This window comes from Cibotium barometz, chromosome 35 (genome assembly GCF_041138505.1).
Source record: "Cibotium barometz isolate CiBa-2024 chromosome 35, ASM4113850v1, whole genome shotgun sequence".
Classification (NCBI taxonomy): Eukaryota; Viridiplantae; Streptophyta; class Polypodiopsida; order Cyatheales; family Cibotiaceae; genus Cibotium; species Cibotium barometz.
The window spans coordinates 37,389,305-37,402,558 of record NC_141080.1 but is presented as its reverse complement, the minus strand read 5'-3'; the positions used below and the strand labels follow the sequence as shown (position 1 = coordinate 37,402,558).

Genomic DNA, 13,254 nt, shown 5'->3' with positions numbered 1-13,254 from the left:
AAGATGGGGAGCCAACGCTAGGCCTTTCCCTACTTCTTAACCACCAGGCTGTGACCCCGGTCCCCACCCCCTATTTATTATGATTTAAATAAACTAATGAGGAATGGATTCATGCTAGGGGGGATTGTTTAAGAAGAGAAAAACAAATGAATAATCTAATAATGCATGTTGATAAAGTGCCTTCCCCCCATGAGTCCATTCCTCCTTGTTTTAATTTGAATCATGAGAAATTACAAGGAGGAATATATTCATCACATTGTTTGAGAAGAGAAAAACAAATGAATAATGTAATAATACATATTGATGACAAATGTAATAGCTAGGCACTTCATTTACCAGATTCAGCCTCCCAACTCCAAATTTTACATGCTCCCATCATCCATGATGTGTCAGCATGCCCACGACATGTAGGTTCCAACATGGCATTGTTATGTTGGAAAGAAACCACGTAACCATTGAACATGTCATTTGTACAAAATCCACATAGTGATTTTCAATACGGGTCTATAGCAAGTCTAACATTCACAAGCAAGGTAGCACCCACAAGTATGTAGATATATGATTGTCTTAAACAATGACTTGAATGCATCTAGATTCTACATTTCGTGGCAAGACATAAATGTTGTAAATTTGATTGTCTTGGAGTTGTGGGACGTAATTGGATTCTATAGGTCTTGACATACATCTACATTCAAAAACAACAATTGCCATGTAGAGATAGGCCCACAAGATGTGTAAAGGCCCTGAGTCTTCTAAATCTTGATGAAACATACGCGTTTCCACACCAAAACTGACTTGGTTTGTACATTGACACATAAACGATGGCTTGGTTTATTCATTGAATATTAATAAAGCAATAAAACTAAGGGTGTTTTTACACAATTTGGAAGGAAATAGAAAAGACAAACACTTTGCATTACCCATTTTCCATCATCAGGCAATCTTGTCCATCGCCCATTTCCACCTCTCATCATTAAAAGGAATGGTGTATGCATGTCCATCATTGATTTTGAATAGATTGCTCATCCACCATCGCCCACCATCAAAAGGAAGTGTGTATACCGTCCATCGCCCATTTTCGACCAAATTTCCCGTCCACCATCACACCAATTCCATCGTCCACCATCAAAAGGAAGTGTGTATCCCCATTCATCGCTCATTTCGACCAAATTGGCTATTCACGAGACCACACACCCACGAGTTACAGGAAGTGTGTGCCCCCATATAACCCATTTCTCCCGCTTATCAAAAGAAAGTGTATGGGTTGTGCCCATGAAAAGGAAGTGTGTACACAGCCCAAGTGTTGGGTTGGTTATTGTGTATGTATGGGGGTAAGGAAGTGTGTACACACAGCACAGGCTAAGTCTTGGGTTGGTTGATTGTGTGCGTGTGTGTGTGTGCAGGGAGGCTCGGGGGCAGTGAAGGGCATAACGTATAGCAATGTGAATGTGGTGAACATAAGCAATCCAATTATAATAGATCAGTTCTACTGCGATGCGGGCAAGTGCAAGAACCAGAGCTCGGCTGTGCACGTGTCCGGGGTGACCTACCGCAACATAAGGGGTACCTATAGCAAGAGCAGCCCTCTGCACTTCGCGTGCAGCGACACCGTCCCCTGCACTGCCATCACTGTGGCCCAGGTGGAGCTCCTCCCCCAGCGTGGTTTCTTTGTGGATGAGCCCTTCTGCTGGAACACCTACGGCTCCTCCCAAATGCCCACCATCCCCCCCCTCCATTGCCTCCAAACAGGCCCTCCCCCTCTCTCCCCCAAGGCCCTCAAGCAATCCTCCTCCCAGGATGCTTGCTAAAAAATAACAAGGTTCTCTCTCTCTCTCTCTCTCTCTCTCTCTCTCTCTCTCCCCCCCCCCTCTCACACTCAATCTCCCTCTCACAGTGTGTCTCTCCCCCCCTCTCACACTCAATCTCTCTCTCTCTCCCCCCCTCTCACACTCAATCTCCCTCTCACAGTGTGTCTCTCTCCCTCTCTCTCTCTCTCTCTCACGCGCGCACTCACTCTCACAGAGTCTCTCTCTCACACACATACACACGCACTCACTCTCTCTGTCCCACACACACAGTCTCTCTCTCACTCACAAACACACATTATCATGTGGTCTCTCTCTCTCACTCTCACACACACATACACACACACGCGCGCTTGTGCACACTCTCTCTCTCTCACTTTTTTTTAGTAAAATTCTATCTCCTCCTCTCTCTCTCTCTCTCGCACTTTTTTTTGAAAAATTCTCTCCCACCCCCCCTCTCTCTCTCTCTCTCTCTCTCTCTCTCTTTAGATTGGCTAGTGGAATTACCTTTGGGATGACATGAACCCACCTGGGTTCAAGTCTCTCCATCGATTGGGTGTATAACCCTCTAAGTCGACGTTAAGCAACTCCGTCTCCGTCTCTCACACACACACATATTCTCTCTCTCTCTCTCTCTCTCTCTCTCTCTCTCTCTCTCTCTCTCTCACACACACACATTCTCTCTCTCTCACACATTCTCTCTCCCTTGCGCACACATATTCACTCTCACACACACACATATGCATATACTCTCTCTCTCTCTCTCTCTCTCTCTCTCTCTCTCTCTCTCTCTCACACACACACACACACACATACCCATATACACACACACACACTCTCTCTCTCTCTCATACTTATGCACGCTCACACACATGCACATATCAATAACCTACAAAAGTGTTCATGGCCACCTACAAGTATTGCAATGCACATATCAATAACCTACAAAAGTGCTCATGGCCACCTACAAGTAAGTGCAATACTTGACTCCTATCTCTAACCTAGAATAAACTTCATCTTTGGGACCTTTTCATTCTTTTTGATCTATTATACCATTCACTAAGCGCTGCATGAATCAAGTCTTTGATTCACTGCGTAGGATATAGAAGTTGTGTCCCTTTTCTTGGCTCAGTTCCAATTCCCATCACCACATTTCTTTTTAAGTTATGTCTTGTAATGTGCATTTTTGCTATGATAAATCATATTTTGTTTGATCTAAACATGCTATGTTGTTTTTGCCCGTTTGTTTTCCTATGAAGAGAGAGAGAGAGAGAGAGAGAGAGAGAGAGAGAGAAATGTATTTAAACCGTGTCTTTTCTCAAAGGGTTTGGATTAATGTTTATTTTTAGGTAAGCTTTATTGTATCAATGTGCACCATAAATTTAAAAACTTTTCAATTCAACATCAATATCAAATATACAGCTGAAAGACACCATGAATCAAGTTTATGTAAGTTCCAAATCCCCACATTTACTTGTAATAATCCAACTATAATTCTATCAATAAACGAACCAACGAACACATATGTATGCACATGCACATATAAAGGTGTGTACATCATGTGAGCTCTCTGTCTCTCTCTCTCTCTCTCTCTCTCTCTCTCTCTCTCTCTCTCTCTCTCACACACACACACACACACCCCTACACACATGCATAGACCAACAAACTCACACACACACACACACACCTACACGCATGCATAGAACAACAAACTCACACACATAGACCCACACCACACTCACAAGACACTCACACACACACACACACACCCACACCCACACCCATTGTGTGCGTGTGTGTGTGTGTGTGTGTGTGTGTGCATCCATTTGTCTCAATCCTCCTATACTTATGTCTCTCTCTCTCTCTCTCTCTCTCTCTCTCTCTCTCTCTCTCTCTCTCTCTCATACTAACAAGTCCTTGAATAAGTTGCAAATGGTAAAAAATTTGATAATTTCTTAAAAACACCAACTCACCGTTTATAATCTTTTAGATTCAATTCTATTTACTATGTACAACTCCGTACTTGATTTTCAGAAAACTTTCTATAATCTTTTCAATTCTATTTATTATGTGCAACTCCATGCTTGATTCTAAAAACTAAGTTTAAAAACATCAAATAATTCATATGTTGTTAAATCACTACCATATAATTACCTATACTTTATAATTAAATCCTAGTAAGTGGATTTTTTGAAGTAAACTTTAGAAAAAATGGCTATAAAAAGGTATAACTCCCAAGTTTTTAGCAATAGTAAAATCCTAAAAGTGTTCTTCAAGAAGATACATGTTACATTGACCAAACAAGATTGTCAAACCATATATTTTTTTTCCATGTAAAAAGTTCAATTTAATAGAATTATAGCATAGCATAATGGTTAAACTATACTTTTTAATCCTTCACAAGAACATTATAATTGATTAAACTATACTTTTTAATCATCACAAGGAGTTTCTTTAACCATAAGCAAATATTTTGAATACTTCTTTTACATTTTTCTCAAAGGAATTTAAAAAATTTGAGCAAGGCTTTTTACTATTACAATTTACTTTATAATGTCCAAAATTTGAAAATCAAAGGACGGTGCCTCTCTTCATGGGCCAGAACTTTATGCATGTGATTCCTTGTGACCCGTTGTTGATGTTAATTAAAGCCTTCTACATGAATTCCCTACGTGAGTAGAAATAGTAGGGTTCCCTCCTGGCCTACTATAGGTGATATTTCAAGTCAAATTGGCCTTGGTCTATACATTCCAATTAAACTTTCTTTAGTAGGAAGGGTGTCTAATAATGTTTGCATCATCTAGGATACATTTTTTAAAACCTCTAAGGTGGTTAAAGTGGAATTAGGAGGGAAGGGATCACGAAAATTGGGCTTAAGTTTAGCACCTTTCCTGGGGCATGCTTTATATGTGGAAGGTTTGGTCATATGGCCGAAATTCAACTTTGCTTTTTAAAGCTTCTCAATCCAAGCTATACACAAAAAGTTAATCCAAATCATTGGCTTGCAAAAATTCTAGACAGCTTGCTCAAATCTCTTCCTCACTTCTTCTCTTACCCACAAACACACTCCCCATTTTGTAATGTTTTTACCCCACACCTATTTAATATGACCTTTGAAAACCTTAGCTCAAATGAAAAATTGTAATATCTTTTGGAATCTTCCTCCACCACCTTGGACCTAGCAACATATAAGACCTGGTCCAATTACAACCTTTTCATCAAACCACTTTCACATCGCTTATATCTTTGCTAAGGGAGTCCCCCTCCCCCTATAAAAAGGGGGCATCTATCACCATCAAGAAACACATCTTTCTTCTTTCCTCCTTAGCCCTCAAGCTTACGTTAACCTCCTTCTTCCCAACACTCATGCCATCATAAAGTCCTTAGTCTTTTCCCCATGCCATCATAAAGACCTTAGTCTTCTCCCCATGCTCACTCCCTCACCCTAGCTCTCTAAAAATCTCTACTTATCAACCCATGTGCTAGTGCCTTGGGGGTGTTTTCTCCTCCATGTGGTTCCTACCCAATGCCATTTTAGGTGTGTGTAACTCATCCATGTGTGATTAGTGTATAGCCCACAAATCTCCCTCTCTATGTACTTTGCCTTCAAACATTAATAAGCAAGATTGGGTCTACCTCCACTTGGTTTCCATTGTTGAGTTGATTTTGTGTGTGTGTGTGTGTGTGTGTGTGTGTGTGTGTGTGTGTGTGTGTGTGTGTGTGTGTGTGTGTGTGTGTGTGTGAAGTGGATGCCTTTGTTTTGGTTCTTCCAGTATGCTTCTTTTTAAGATCAAGAATTCTCTAGTGTTTGTCTTTGTGAGTGTGGTTCTCTTGGGAGATGATAGAGGCCACCTTTCAAGAAAATTCCCCTCATAAATTGGTGCCCCCACTAAGGACTATCCTCCAAACCCCTTCAGTTTGCAATTGCTCTATCAATTAGTCCCATCTCAACGCGATGAACCGCCCTAATTTGCCAATTAGGCCAAATCATCCTTATCAATCTATTCCAACCCTATCAATTCATGTGGTTCTAAGCCACAAAGCCAATTTCCACCAACACCTTGCATTTCTCTTTGGGGCAGAGCGGTTGGCAGGAATCAATGCATCACTTGCACCTTGTATTTCTCTTTGGAGTAGAGAGGTTGGTAGAAATCAATACATCACCTGCACCTTTCATTTTTCCCCTCCTCAATGAGCTCACATTTGATGTGTCTCGATTCATCTTGATGTCCTAAAAGTTTTTTTCCACATCTTGTTTCTTATCCTTCTTCATCTTTCCAAAATTCACCTCACTGGCTATCCCCTTCCCAAATTTCCATGGAAAACCCAATGAAGATGCACTAGAATTCCTGGATGATTTGGAGATTTTCTTGGAGAGACATTGAGGACATTAAGGTTAGGGCTTTCCCCCTTGTTCTAAAAGAGTAAGCTAGAACTTGGTATGACACCCTTCCGCAGGCTACCAACAAGGATGGATGGGAGATCCTCTGCCAACAAGCATTCCTACAAAAATATGGAAAGGTTAGGGCTTTCCCCCTTGTTCTAAAAGAGTAAGCTAGAACTTGGTATGACACCCTTCCGCAGGCTACCAACAAGGATGGATGGGAGATCCTCTGCCAACAAGCATTCCTACAAAAATATGGAAAAGGAGATACTCTAAAAGGATTATGGTAGCAATTTCTCCTACATCAACAGGAGCCTCTCCAAGATTTTCAAAGGTATGGAACTAAGTTTCAAGATTTGTGGACTAGATGAAGTGCCTCTCTTCCACCTGAAAGCACAACACCAAATTTTTGAGAGGGATAGGTTTGTTACTAGTTTATTTCCTCCTTTAAGGGGCAAGGTAGAATCTAAGTTTCCTACTAATTTTGAAGAGGCACTTAGGGTGGCTAGGGAAAAAGATAAAAAGTTGAGATATCATGCACATAGGCCTAGATTGGACTTGGGCATGGGAAGGAGAGAGGAAGACACTTCTAAGGCTCCAACACTTAACTTAGCACCAAGAACATCAATGGCCTTAGGAGCACCACCACCACCACCTATTGAAACCTCACAACATGAGCTTCTCCATAAATTAACTCAACAATTGAAAAGCTTAAACCCCAACTTGATGCAAAACCCTAGATCACAAGCACCACAAGAGGCTAGAAGAGGACCAAGAAAGTAAGCACAAGAGTTCATTTGCTATAATTGTAATGAACCAGGGCATGGGATGTAGACCTCAAGGAGGTATGTACCCAGTGCGTCGACCACCTTAACCGCTTCTGAGAGGTGTGCCTCCACCACAACAGGCAGCAGCTGCGATTCCACCAATACCACCGGCACCACAACCACCACAGGTAGAATAATCGAGTGGTTAATGTGTTAGGCCTCGATACACTTGAAAAAGAACCCATATAAGAATTGGAGGCCATGCTAGCGCAGTCAAGAGGACCAAAGCTCAACATATGGAAGACAAAGTATGAAGACACGTTGGTAGTTGATCCCTCTTAAACTATCATGTGGTCTTCCCCTTGTCCTATTTTCTTGGAACTTTGTCTTCTAGTTTTAGGGTGAATCTAGCATGTTCTAAGACTTCATTATAGGTAGGCCCCATGCTAGTCTCTGTACCATTTGGCTATGGGAAGCTAAAGCTTGTCCAGCTTCATGAGCCACTAGTGGTTCTCCTCCTATTTTGCATTCTAGTCACAGCATTAAGAGGAACCATTTCTATCAGTCCATCCCTGATGCTTAGCAAGTTACTCATACACTCGGCTTATGCTCTTCGGCTGGACCTAGGACAAATGTTGTTATGGCGCCATAGCCTTCTTGATGGGACACCCTGCCACCCACCACACTGGTGAGGTCCCTTGTAGTGATAGCATTGTAACAATATGTGGGATCCTAAGGTATGGATGTCTCTCCCTCTATTGGACTGCATTGTAGATATATAGACAAGGTAGAAACTACCATCCTAAATGTAGTGACTTAGGATTTGACTCGAGGGATTTTGATCATCTAGGGGTTCTAGTAGGTATATTGTGTCCCCTCCTATCCCCTCTTCCTTCCTTTCTTCAGATATTTCTATCAGGGTTAGTTTGTTCATCGGAGTTACGTAGGGAATGGGTGGTTGTTGTGTGGCAACACAGGAGGTAGTAAAGGTAGCTCTGGAACCCTTAACACTCCTCTTTGAGGCACGTATTCCCTCGAGTGAGGTGTGTTAGAAATCATGGGTCTTACCGATAATGCCGACAAAGCCAGGTGATGAGTGGGTGGAGCTGGTGTGTGACTAGCGATTGCTGCCTCTCTGAGGTTGATTCGTGTAGAGATGTACACTCGATTCCTCTTTACTTGGGTCTTTGGTGGATGCATTCCATGCTTGTGTGGTTTAGCACGACATATTGAACACCATACTAACTCGCGTTTAGGGTATAGATGTGGTTGTCCTTTGTTGTGATTTCTTGACCCAACTTTCCATTGCTTATTGAATTTCATTTGTTTTATTACCCAAAACCCAAGCCTTGTTAGATCCCCATCAAGCTGCTACTAGAAGCCCATGGTTTCTACAAAGGAAACCCATCCATCTAGGTCCCAAAAACCTCTTGTCCACATGATCTTGGAAGCAAAAAGATCCAAGTGACAACCTCAATACAAAGTACCACCTCAAAATTTGATGCTTTGTTAGATCCCAATAAAACTGCAATTGTACACTAGGTCTTCTACGGTCATTGTGTCCTATGGTTCTTTACCTTTATTGCTGGTCTTTGAAGGCACTATGCCAAATGATGCTTCGGATGGGGTCCCTTTAGAGATTCCTTGAATAAGTTATCATTGAAATCTATGGCACTCCTACAACATGGCTCAAAGTTTTTATGTTTTTTAGACGTATAAGACATGCAAGGTTGAATCGAGGATTCCTTCTAAGAATCTTTCAAAGGTAGTTGTTCATCAAATAATTTTTCCATGTTTTAACACATCTAGAGTGGATGTATCTAACTCTGGAAGTTCCCTTCTAGGAATCTTCTCTAGAGTTAGTTGTTCATCGGAGAATTTATCATTGTCAGCACATCTAGAGTGGAGGTATCTCACTCTATTGTATAGTCTAATTTGTTCTTTCTATTTTGTTGCTTGTTAACATGGTAGTGTTGATTGATTGGGTTCCATCAGGTTCCCTAATGGAGAATACCCAATCATGAATACAACCCTCAGGGTGTAAAATTAGCCTTATCCTCTAGTTTCAATGATCAAAACTACTGTCCGGCCTTCCCTTCCTCCATGGTAAGGCCGAAGGTACTCACCCTTAATAGGTCATTCATAAGGTGGCCACATGTGTCGCGCATTTGATAACACACTTCTAAGTGTGCAATGGGGTCTCCAGTCCCATTGAATTTTGACATTGGTAGCTTTGCAATTTGGATTGGTTTAATCGTATTTTGTTGTCTAGGGTTTGGCCCCACCACTTGAGCTAGTGATGGAGTTGTTTTTGCAAGTCCTATTTGCTATCCCCTCCCTATTTGGCTACTATCCTCTACATATCTTTAATGGTTAGTACAACAAGTAGTGGTGTAGGTGGAGGTTAATAGTAACCATACTGGTAGGTTGGTGGCGGCATAGCATATATTAAATATGCTACCCTTTCCCTTAGGGGTATTGTTGAGATGTTAATCCCATTTTGGATTAACAAATATGCTCCTCCATTTGAGGACATTAATAAGTGTCATGAAAAGGCACTATAAAACTTGTACATTATGAGATATGGGCCCCATTGAAGGCCTTAGTTAAGTAAGTTTTGGGTGCCCAAGTGTGAATAAGGGCCAATTGTATATAAGGCCTTAGTTAAGTAAGTTTTGGGTGCCCAAGTGTTAAGTAAGTTTTGGGTGCCCAAGTGTGAATAAGGGCCAATTGTATATAAGGCATTTTCTCATAAAATGAATATGAGAGTTCTTACTTTTGTCTTGAGAGAGAGCATTCTAGCACATCTGCCTTCTTTATACTTGTATGTTGTATGCTTGTATGGAGGAGTGAGAGAGAGTGATTGCCTTGTGTGGTTGTGTGAGCGACTCTACGGTGACAGCTTGGAGGATTGGAGCTTCTTAAGTGAGCTTGGAGACCTCAAGGGACACAAGCTCGAAGAATTGGTAAGTTCCCTATGACAATTGTGTTCTATTGCTCTTTCCAAAGGTGAATGCATTGAGTTCCTTCTTGGAGGTTTGGTAGCCCATAACATTTTTGGCGACACTGTCAGGAAAGCATCTTTGTTTCTTCCATCCTCTTTGAGTTTCAGCTCCCATTACACAAGTTTCATCATTGCCTTTGCATTCTGGTAGTGCATTGTGTATGGAATGACTGGATAAGATTTGAGTGGAAGTGAAAAGTTGTGAGAAATTGGTTGTTTTTGTTGTCTAGTTGTGTGGTGGAGTGGCCTTGGAAGAAAGCTCCACTGTTTTTTCTAGTCAATTTTGATGTTTGTATCACCAAAATCGTTAACGTGTGAACGAGCAAGGTGATATTATGTTTTTCTTTCCTTGCAAAAATTTACAAAAATCATAAAAATAAGGAGCTATTGGTTGTGTATTAAACTCGTATTACATTCTTTATGCGTGGCACAATCATTTTGGAAGCATCTGGATAGGTATTTTGCACACAAACTCATCTCAGTCGTCAATGCGGGAATTCTCCACGTGAAACTGCAAGAGACTAGTTCACGACATGAACTACTCTCGCTTTCTGCAATCTCACGGCATGAAACACTCTCAACATTATCGTCGTAAATTAGCGCCGTAATTCAGGGGAATACCTTGCTAAAAATAGGTAGCCTTATCCTGACACCTCTGACACCACAGGTCTGACAAAATTAAGAACCGTGAACTAGCAGAAAACGTTTCACAACATGAACCAATTCAGAGCATTTCACGACGTAAACCAATTTCCTTTCACGACGTGAACCGATTTCCTTTCACGGTATGAACCGATTCCACTTCATAGACCGAAAATGCCTAGAACAGACAATGTTTGAAGAGGAGGTCTAGTTAGGGGGGGGAGTAGCTCCTCAAAGACCAAGGGCAAATCCAACCATAGATTTTAATGCGGTCACAAGGACGGATTTGTTAAATATGGCTACGAAAATGGGCTGAGGAATGGTCAAGGAACTAGGCACTGCTCTAGAATCCAAACCCTCCCAGATGAAGCCACACATCATTTCAAAGCTCATACAAAAATTCTCTGGGGATGGGGATCCGATTCAACATGTAGAGATCTTTGAGTCCCACATGTGAAACATGCGGGCCCGTAAGTGATGTAACCATGATTCATGCTTTCTCACTGACCCTAGAAGGAAAAGTGCATCAATGGTTCGGAACCCTCAAACCCGAAGATAAGATTAATTTCACGCAGCTCAAGAATGTGTTTGTGTGCCAAGCTTTGCCAGAAGTGGCGGACAGATGGAGTCATGTTTGGCACAGCTACACAACATCAAACAAAAATAAATGGAGTCGATGCGAGACTATGTGTCTTGGATAAAGCACTTGAATTCAAGGTGTAAACTATGGGAGAGGCTAACTGATTGATCAATTATTGCCTTGCTTACAGAGAGGAGTCCGAGACCCCACAAGATGCATGATTATCTAGTATTAGCCCGGCCGACTACTCTGGATACATGTTGTAAGATGGCAATTGAATATGAAGACAATATGCTAGAATTGCCACAACCAGAAGATGTCAAAATATCTTCGGCAACAACGACTTTGCAAGTTTCGAGTCACCAAGAGATTGGAACTCAGAGCAAGCAAGTCGGGAACATGACTGTGGATGAGAACTCAATAATGCAATACTAGAAAAATTGAAGGTAAAGGATGGAAGAGAAGCATCTACGCACAAGGGCATACCCATCTTTACCCTCATAGAGAATTGGTGTAATGTTCTATGTGCAGATTGAATCACACTACCACTAAATGCTCACAACTAAGAGCAAGGCCATTACTCTATTGTGCGCACTGTGTAAAATTAGGAAATCATGACACCTCCATGTGCAAATATCCAAGGTTCCAAACCGTAGCACAGTTTGCCGGCACCTAGAGCTCCATTGGCCTTACCAGCACCACCTGTGTAAATCACTGCAGTTTGCAGGACAGCCAAACCCTTCCTATTTACCTAAGGGTATATTTCGGCTATTAGGATACTTCACCTCTGTCGCCAAACATATTCTACCACCACGGGCTAAAATCAACTAAGTATTGATTTGAGAAAAGCCATCAGAAGATATGAATATGGTGCGTAAAGTAGAAATCAGTGGTGGTGAGTACTATGAGGAAGTTGTGGAGATTGTACCATAATTTTATGTCTTACAGAATAACATGCCAGTACCTGTGTTTCGAACCACAGTACAGTGGAAGGGTAAGGACATAAACACAAATATGAGGAGAAGACCACTACAATGTTTTGGTTGTTGTGGACTGCATCGAATCATTTTAAATGTCCAAACAAGAATGTGGTTCATACGCATCAACCTCAACAATTGACTACACCCCCCAAAGACATGCCAGTACTTACTTGTACTAAATGTGGGATTGATCATTTAATCAAAGACTATCCATACCGCACAAGTGGTTCGACTTCCACTTCTAACCAGGCCACCGTCCATACCATAAGTGTGCAACCTAGAAACATCATGCCACTCAATGTTCTAACACGAGCCCAAGCCCAATTGGGGGACAAAGGGAAGAACACGGCAGATGCAACCACTTCTAAAACTGGCAAGAGAAGGAGGGTGAAAAAAGTGGGTAAGGGTGACACCAGAGTCATGATTCAAGATGGATCTCAAGAAGATACGATCGACATCGGATCCACTCAATCTACAGAAGAGAGGGATCAAGGACTCAAACCACATGAGCCTGACTAAGAAATGCAAGGGGAAAGACCATCAACTCCTAAAGGAGTCGGTGAATACCCAAATGCTGATGAGAGGAGATAAAGAAGCTTGAAGAAGCCAGGGCCCTAGTAGAAAAGTGTTCACGAAGCCATGTTATAGGCTAACCGGGTTAGGGATACAATGTAACCAAGAAACGAACCAACAAGGGAAAGAGAATTGGACGTACCTACTCCAATTCCAGAAGATACGGAAGAGGGATCTCAAGGAAACACGAAGTCAAGAATGTTTGAGGAAGATGCGCAGGATGAGTCCATCCATTCATTCCCTAGGGATGGATACGAGACGCACACATGGAAGGAACTCTCAATTGCCAGAGAACCCAAAGACATAGGCAGTCTCGCATCTATACTATCCACTTCTGTGCAAATGTCATTGGGACAACTGCTACATTATGGGCAAACATAAAGGAATGGGTAGAGGGCGGACGAAGCCGAAACTATAGAGTATGTTCAGTCACCTCTAGCAGAAAGAACCTTAAAACACACAAGCGAAAGAACAACCAGAGTTGTCAAGATACCAGTTAATCAATTGAGGCGTTATTAT

The 13,254-nt window shown here is 41.8% G+C and overlaps 1 protein-coding gene across 2 annotated transcripts in view; it reads left to right on the top strand.

Moving 5' to 3' along the window:
• LOC147618411 (polygalacturonase At1g48100-like) overlaps positions 1-3,025 on the top strand; it is a 7,021-nt gene extending 3,996 nt beyond the window's left edge. For both annotated transcript variants that reach the window (XM_086774850.1, XM_086774849.1), the window contains exon 8: positions 1,404-3,025. Coding sequence is in view for 1 of the 2 variants with exons in the window: in XM_086774849.1 (XP_086630975.1) it covers positions 1,404-1,808 (405 nt within the window). In the remaining variant the exon portion in view is untranslated. The remainder of the gene's footprint in view (positions 1-1,403) is intronic.
• The last annotated feature ends 10,229 nt before the right edge of the window (positions 3,026-13,254 follow it).